The sequence below is a fragment of the Camelus ferus genome, chromosome 16 (genome assembly GCF_009834535.1).
Source record: "Camelus ferus isolate YT-003-E chromosome 16, BCGSAC_Cfer_1.0, whole genome shotgun sequence".
Taxonomy (NCBI): Eukaryota; Metazoa; Chordata; class Mammalia; order Artiodactyla; family Camelidae; genus Camelus; species Camelus ferus.
In genome coordinates this window covers 4,616,412-4,625,122 of record NC_045711.1, presented here as the reverse complement: position 1 = coordinate 4,625,122, position 8,711 = coordinate 4,616,412, and the positions used below count along the sequence as shown (strand labels likewise).

General features: G+C 40.8%; 1 protein-coding gene across 2 annotated transcripts in view; it reads left to right on the top strand.

The window, feature by feature from the left end:
* The first annotated feature begins 2,058 nt into the window (after positions 1 to 2,058).
* The window catches only part of MED13 (mediator complex subunit 13), an 84,561-nt gene continuing 77,908 nt past the window's right edge, over positions 2,059 to 8,711 (top strand). Inside the window, exons 1-2 of one of the 2 annotated variants that reach the window (XM_032498373.1) lie at positions 2,059 to 3,203; positions 4,991 to 5,225. In XM_032498373.1, coding sequence (XP_032354264.1) covers positions 3,138 to 3,203; positions 4,991 to 5,225 — 301 coding nt within the window. In that variant the 5' untranslated portion in view covers positions 2,059 to 3,137. The remainder of the gene's footprint in view (positions 3,204 to 4,990; positions 5,226 to 8,711) is intronic. The other variant, XM_032498372.1, reaches the window with a different exon arrangement.

The following is an 8,711-nucleotide window of genomic DNA, read 5'->3' as shown; positions in this document are numbered from 1 at the left end:
TATTCTTTAAATCACAAAGAATGTCATTTTAAGAGAATGTAGATGGTTGCTGACATGTTCCCTGTGTGCTGAGATTGCTCTTTAATCTCCCCCCCATGATGTTTCCCTTCCTCTCACAGCTGGTGTCCCTCGCCTTCATTTTGTTTCTCCATTTTCTCTCTCTCAATCTCACTCTTCTAATTTTTCCACCTCTCCCTCCCGCCTCCTCTCTCTCCTCCTCCTTTTTGAGAAGATTGACTTTCAAATGAAATGTCAATCAAACGTTACTTCCCACCTGGTTGGTTTCAGGCAGATTCCATCTGCCTCTGGAGTCCCAGGAAGGTGCTCAGGTTGGGGGTAGGGTAGTGGAGGGCAAGACTTCTAAAAAGGATGGAGATGTTTTGGATAAAATAAAAAGTGGAGGAGGACATTAGAGAGTGACAAAAGCATTGGGAACAAAGGTCTGAGGATTCTCTCAGCGGAAAGAGAGGTGAGCAGAGGGTCTCTTATCTTGTTGGGTCTGGGGATTGCCATCTCCCAGTGCTGGGGAACTCAGAAAGGATGTGGACCTTAGTTGATTTGAACTCCTGGATTGAATTAGTCCTGGTTGTATAATTGACTTTGATATGTGGCCTTTGGTTCTGAATTGGGTTTAATAAGATTTAACTGCTTCAAAGGGCTTTATAAGAATTCATTTTATCCTTCAAATCTGATTTCAAATGCTGCCTACTTTAAGATGCCTTCTCTGACTTTGGTGCTCCTCCTCCAGCACTCCTGTTGTGCCATAGTTGATACATACCTTATTCAAGCAATTACCTATATTGTATTTTATCTTATTCTGGAGGAAATGTGCCTTTATTGTCTTGCTTCAGGAATCTTTAGGGATATACACGTGTCTTATTCATATCTGTATTCCAGGCCTAGAATAGACCACGAACACACTGATTTGAGCATGTAAATGCTTAATAATGATTTTTAAAAGTATATTAATAGTTAACATTTTTGTAAGCACTGTAGCAAGCCCTATGCCCACAGTTTCATCCACCAGACACTTTAGGACAAAAGTACTTTTTTGATCCCCATTGTACAATGAGAAAGAGTAATAGAAATTAATCTGATCTAAAGTCAAGTTTGATCCAAGATCAACTAGTTAAGTGGCAGAACTTCTACAGGCTTTTGGCTTCAAGATCTGGACTCTTCACCATCATAGATGAATCAGTGGATAGATGAGGAATGCTTTTCAATCCGTGTCTGAAGAAGTGACATGGAAGAATCCACCATTATTTCATAGAGGCAATTAAGATTTAAAATTAGGGTAGGGTAAGTCCTAATTCGCTGCTTTCAACTTTGAATCACGTTTACTTCTTCCTCCCTCCTTTTCTCCTTCCCTTCCTCCCTCCCGCCTTCTTCCCATCTCTTTGTTTCTCTCTTCCTCTCACCTCTAAAAGTCTCAGGAAAAAAATTTGTAAACTCCTACATCGAAGGGTAATTCAGTGAAGAAACTGAATGTTTTGTGGGGAAAGAAATGAACGTTTTATTTGGTTCCTGCTTCTTACCATTCATTCATTTGCAAATTTACGAATATCAAGCACCTACTGTGTGCTAGGAACCTTTATTTTAGGCATTAGAGATAGAGCGGTAAACCAAAGTAAGTCCTGATTCTCACGGAGATTACACTCTAGTGGGCCCGTTACATACACTGGTTCACTTCTCACAATAATCACGAGGCAATGATGACAACAATAATAGATAACTCCAAACAGGGCTTACCTGTGCCGGGTACTGGGGTACGCACTTTATTTGTATTAACTCAATTACCACAACAACCGTGTGAGGTAGGGGATATGTTTTCCCCATTTTACAGACGAGGAAACTGAGACACAGAGGTAAGTGATTCGCTCAAGCTTCTAACCCTGACAGTATGGCTCTAACTCCCAGGCTGTTAACCACAAAGCTATATTGTTTCGTTTGTGTTTCTTTCTTAGTATCACAACTTTTCAAGCGGCTGAGTCCTATCTCAGATTGTGTGACTCCCAAGCCCAGAAGTTTGCATTGCACCCCAGCTGCCTTGCTGAGTAAATGAGAATGGCTTGGAATTTTTGCAGCACTTTCTCTTACAAAGAATTCAAACTGATTCAAACGTAATTCTCAGATTTTTGATGTGAACTCTCTTGTAACTGTAAATTCACCCGCACGGAAAAATATTAGGGCCAGGGCCCCGGGTCATTTTACACTGGCCGGGGCACCCAGCAGATGGCGCTATCTTAGTGGACACCAGCTGGCTGCCCCGTCCCCCCCGGCTCAGCGCCTCTGCTGAAAGCTTCCCGGTCCTCCCTCACTCCCTCCTCTCTCCCCCTCCCAACGGAGCCCGCGCCCACGTGACCTCCAGACGGCCAATGGGCGAGCAGAGAGGGCGAGCTGGTCCCTGTGGCCGCCATTAAAGCGAAGGGAAAACCCGTGAATTCGGATTAAAGGGGGAAAAACACCGCCCGCTGGGCCCACAAAATGGGGGAGACTACGGCGTCCCGGCGGTGAGGCCGCAGGAGAGCGGACGTTAGGCCGGCTTGGTCCAGGGGCGACACGAAGACATAGCCAGAGAATGGTCTGAGCCCGCAGACGCCGCCACCACCTCCGCCACTGAGGAGACTCTGGGCTTAAGGACATCGCCGCTGCCGGGCCGGGGGCCTGGGTTTCTCTCCCGGTTCTCGCCCTTCCAGCCCCTCTGCGGGCGCCTCTCCGCCCGGGAGAAGCCTCCGGGGCTTGGGCTCTGCCTTCTCGGACTCAATTTTAATTATTTATTGTGTAACTTATTATTTTTCTTGTGGCAGGGTCACACATCCCCTCTGTCCCCCGGAGAGGGACGAGCGTCCGCGGGCTCCGCGGCGGCCGCAGTCCGGCCCGCGGGGCGAGCGCGGCGCGGCCCTCCCGCCTCCGGCCCTCGGCCCCGGGCGGCTGGGTGCCGGCCGGGCGGCGGGGGCTGCTCGCGGCGGCGGGGGGGTGGGTGGGGAGGGCGGGCGGCCCGGCGGCCTCCTCTTCCACCGCCCCCCCAACCACCACCCCCCCGCCCTCCCCGGTGTCTGTGTTTCTCTCTCTGGTCGGAGGCGGCGGTAATGGCGGATGGTGGGTTGTGGCGCCGGCGGCGGCTGCTGTGAGGGACGATGAGTTCCTCCTTCGTGCCGAACGGGGCCAGCCTGGAAGATTGTCACTGTAACCTCTTCTGCCTGGTGAGTGCCCGGGCCGCGGGCGGGGGCCGCGGCGAGCGGGCGGTGGGGGAGGGGCCGCGAGGTGCGCCCTTGGGCCGTGGGGGAGGGGGTCCGGGTCGGATCCAGATGCCCGAGTCCCCGGGCTAGGCCCAGCCCGAGCCTGCGCCGCGGCCAGCCCCGCACCAGCCCGGGCTCTGCTTCAGGAGTGTCGGCCTTTTTTCTGACTCTCTTTTTCTCACCGTAGTCTTGTCCTCAACTTGGGCTCCTTATCTGGCAGGACACTAGCATTTCCCTGTGTGTTTCTTGCTTAACTGTTGCTTTTCTCCTTACTGACCGTGTAGCTCTTCTTCACACTTTCCATTATTGCCACTGTCTCACTCTGGTAATTTGGTTTTCCCCAATAAACCGGACCCCGGAACTTATGCACTAAAAACCCTCTTTTCGTTTTACGTGTTTTTATATGAGTCAAACTAACGGAAGGTTAGTTTCTTCTTTGGGTGACTTCAGACTGTGTGTAAAAAACAGTAGATGCCGTTTCATATGTTTTCTCTTTAAACTTTGAAAACAGTTTGCCATTTTGACAATTTCTAGTCATCTTGCTTTTATTAGAGCATTATGTTTGTGTGAGACTGGAGCGGACTTATGGGGGAGGTGCTCTGGTTTTGCACTAAATATTTTTATATTTTGCCTGCGTTTTTAGAACGTTTTGAGGAGATTCCTCCTTTTATTGAAAAGTCAGGGGAAGCTGGATGTAGGGATGACAGTTGTGTAAGTTGGCTCAGGTCTGGGAACATCCAATAGTTAAAAGACTTCCAAAGTACCAACTGTTGCAAATATTTAGTCCTCAGTTGGACAGTAGCTTAGCTTCATCAATGATTTAAAGTTTCGGTGACTTTCCTTTTTCATTTTCTCTGTCCTATGAGAAATATTAAGAGAGTGTGTGATAGGTGAGTGAATTGAGTGGGCGGAGCACAACTAGTTGGCAAGTGTAAACTGCCAGTCATGTATCAGCAGTTTCAGTTTTGGCACTTTATGCTTTGCACCTTTAAGTTATATTACGGAATTACCGAGTTCGCTCTGATGGATTTCTTTCAGGATGCTAAATTGAACTTTTTAATGCCCTTACCCACCTTATTAAGTGTTTTCTTATACAATGTTCATTAATCAGCATCTCTTCAGGTGTAATAAGACAAACAGCAGGTTTTACATTTCTGTCTTCTCCAACTCTGTCTATTTTTGGTACTTTTAGGATCAGGTTCTTTGAAGATAAGACTAGCACAAATCTGACGGTTCTTTGTGAACAGCTATTTAACTTCAAAAAGAGATATGTAAAGAATTAACAAGAATTTTTCGGTTGTAGTTTAGATTTCATTACAGCCGTGGCTTCTATAAACGTGGAATGACGAGTCTTTTAAAAAATTAATTTTTTGTTGTAAGTCTGACCTCAAGGAACAAATGTAACCAATTAGAACTTGGGACAGATTGCAAATGTTTAGTCAGTGTACAATATTAAAGTACATGTTCATAGTTAATATTAAGTTTCTTTTTCTCTCCTTAGGACACATATTTATTGACTTACTATTCAGTGGCATGCCAGTGTTAATTTTTTAACTGTTTTTTTCTCCTTTAATTTTTGGTTGTTGAATTACCAGAATTAAAAGGTCCCCCCCAGTCAGCTTGCTTTTGATATCTTAAGCATATATTGAAAAATTATAATGTCTTAATGAAATAAGGGACTTCAATAGTGAGTACTTTTGATTTTGAGTGAAATATGCAATAATAAAAAAACCATGCTTTCTTTTCTTCAGGCTGACTTGACTGGAATTAAATGGAAAAGATATGTATGGCAAGGCCCAACTTCTGCCCCTATTCTATTTCCGGTGACAGAGGAAGACCCCATTTTGAGCAGTTTTAGTCGCTGCCTTAAGGCAGATGTACTTGGTGTTTGGCGGCGAGATCAAAGACCTGGAAGAAGAGAGTTGTGGATATTTTGGTGGGGTGAAGACCCCAGTTTTGCTGACCTTATTCACCATGACTTGTCAGGTGAAAGCAACTTATTTCTAACCAATGATATAGCAGTATTGTACACTTTCCCCCAAAATATTTATATTACAAATTAGGATTTCTTTTTTTAGTGCGGCATTGTTGGGTATAAAGCCAGATAAAAATTCAGCGTCATGTTTTATTTCACTGTGGTTATTTTATTTTATTTAAATTATGCGTATCATGGCAGGTTTTTTAAGCCTTGGATAACTTTATTCTTCCACCACCTAGCTTACTCACCATGAATTGGGCCCAAGGAAGATATGTTACATTAATTATCCTAAGAAAAATTGAATTGGGGAGCGTTTCCTAACAAAATCATAAGTACCTTTGAAGCCAAGTGTAACTCATTTTTGAGTCAATTCTGCCACTGCCCTCTCCTGTATGAATATGCAAACAATTGTAGGAGTGTCTAGAAATGTTTTATTGTAACTTTCTCATGTATCTTTTTCCTAGGCATATAGTTATTTTGTTATTTTTATTTGTGGTTTATTAACATATGAAGGCATATATTTTGTTATTCTTGAAGTGATTCTTTTTTTTTTTTTCCAGATACTGTTGCACCAAAGACTATCTTTAATATGAAACAGTGCCAACTTGTTTAGCTTTTATAGTGGGACATAGGGGTCATAATCTAAAAAAGGTTCACAGAACTATTTTTACTATGAGCAAAGCAATGAGACTACTTCCACCTTATTTTCTTGACTTTTAGTACCAAATGTTACTTTAGAAGGAGAAACTACAGCTCTTCATGTAATTCCTGACACTTGTGTTTACCTTAGAATGTACGAGTCAGTGTTAACTGATTCTTTGATGATAGAAATGTGCTTGGTTAATTTGCTGCAAGGTACCAAAGACTTCAGCGGGATGTAACATAATGATTCTTGACCGATAAATTTAGGATTTTTAGATAACTAAAAAAAAAAGTTCTTATTTGAAATCGAGTACTCTGAAATTTGTTATTGTCCATTTGACCTATAGAATCTGTTTTATTTTTGGATGTAATATAATCCAGGTGACTATCTCAAATAAACACTTAGTGGAACCGATGTTTGTGCAGGAATGTGTGTGTTATATTTGTTTTAGTAGTTGCTTTTTACCTTCTAATGAACAAACTCTTCAGTGTTAATACTTTGAGAGTGATTGCAATTCTATGATAAATGCTTTTGAGCTTTTCCAGCTTTCCTGGTAAGATCCTACTGGAGAGTCTAGCCTTAGTTTTAAGTATGTATTATATTCCTAAATACACTAAATGATGTGTTTTTGTATATGTTTATGTATGTGTGTATAATATATGCATATATATATTAGGGCATAATATTCCTTTACAGCATCAGCAGGATGATGCTTTGTAATTGTCATGCCAAAAGCTAAGCCTGCCAGCTTCCTTTTTTTTTCATTGACTTGGATATGCTTGAATTATTTTAATTTTTATTTTAAGTGGTCATAAAAACCACCTTACCAAAATGTTTGAAGATTTTTTAATGTTGTTCATAACTATAAGTAAACTATAATTCTGACCTGGGGGTTTCACGTCTTAATAAAGTTGGCAGAGCATCCAAACAGACCGTTCCCTGCCAACACACATTCCATGAAATACATTTTGTGGAATCAAAGATGCTTTTAACAGATACATAGTATTTAGTTTTGCCATAGTAGGACAAATGTTTTGAAAATTAAAAACTTAGTTGTATTTTAAAATACTATATGTGTGTTTTTTTCCCCCTAAGTTTCATGTTATGTGTTAAATATGTTTTCTCCTGAAACTGGGTTACAGTTAAAAAAAATTCTTATCATTTAACTTTGTTTTTTAGCATGATTTTTAAAAATTTAAAATATTGATTTAAACATAATGAAAATAATTTTGGACGATTAGGCTTTGTTAAGATTTTGTAAATGACATAGAATGGTAAATAACTTTTAAGAATTTACCAGAGTGAAAGCAAGTGAAATAGTAAACCAAAATATATTAGTTGTATGTAATCCATTTTTACTATTCCAAAGTCTGTCCTGTACTGTTTTAAACAGTTTGTGTAGCCAGTGGCATTTTTGTAATGTTTTAACTTTTTTTTTAACCTGTCATTTACTTTTGGATGTTGTTACTTAAATCAGACATATCTTAAGGAATAATAAGGTCTTTTCAGATGGAGTATATTTGTCTCTCCTTTTTCTTTCTCCAGGGACACCGTCTGCCTCCCTTTTGGGGTAATTAGTCTGCCTCTGTCTCTCTAGCTAACCCCTTTTTCATTTCTTTCCATCTGTGGCACTCTATCCCCTTCTTTTAAGCTCCCCTGAGAAGAGAGCAGCTGGACAGTCGGGGTGGCATCAGCTGTAGGAGGCAATCCTGAGCTCCAAGCGGAGGTGTAGCAGTGAGGAAAGGGGAACCGGAAGGACCCAGGTGGTAACTGAAAAGCTGGTTAATTTAGTTTGAGTCTGCTCTTTACCGGCAGTGTCCTTCTGTTTGGTTCAGCACCTACCACATCTTGTTACTGAAATGTTTGTGATTATGGTGATAATATTGCTCTTCTTGTTGAGGGAAGGTTTTTGCAGATTAGAATTCTCAGTTTTTCTTATTAACTGAAGGATCATATTAAAAATACAGAATTGCCTTTGCTTACTTACCTCCTTGTGTTATCCATAGTGTATTTTTTTTAAATTGGCTTTTTATTTTAAAATAGTTTTATATTTACATAAAAGCTGCAAAGAAAGTATAGAGAATTCCTGAATAAACCTCAACTAGTTTCTTTTATTAGAATGTACATTTAGAATTAGAATGGTACATTTGTCCATTAGAATGGTACATTTTCCACAGCTAATGAACAAATATTAATATCTTAGTATTAACTAAGATCAATATTTGGGTTTCCTTTATTTTTGTCCTTTTTTTATCCTATGATCTCATCAAGGACACCATATTACATTTAGTTGTCATGTTTCCTTCGGTTCTTCTAGACTGACAGTTTCTCAGACTTGCTTTATTTTGATGATCTTGATAGTTCTGAAGAGTCTGGTCAGGTTCCATAGTGTGTTTTAAATTTCTGCCTGTTTCCTACACGAAGCATGTGTTTGGGTCACCTTCCTTTCAAGTTTTGCTGATGTGTAGAAATTGAATATAAACTTTTTATTGCTAATTGGTATAATTCTGTTACAAAAGCTAAATCTGCTTTGATACATACTTTAAACTCTCAGTTACTAGTTTTGTAGCAGTAGTCAGTACTGTTTAGTAATTTGCAAAGACTTAATGATTTCTGGGTCAGGATTTCTACTACCTACTATTGCCCTAACTGTAATATTCCAGAAGGATGTTTGTTCATAATAGCCCTTGAATCCCAAAGCCACATACTTCTTTTTTCTTTTTGCTCTTTTTCCTCTGAGAATGGATAGTGGGATCCGTACTGATATGTTTTGATAGAAAAAAGATTAGGGAATAAAACACTTCTTTGATTACAGCCTTTTAAATTTGATTTAAACTTTGTAGCAAACCGT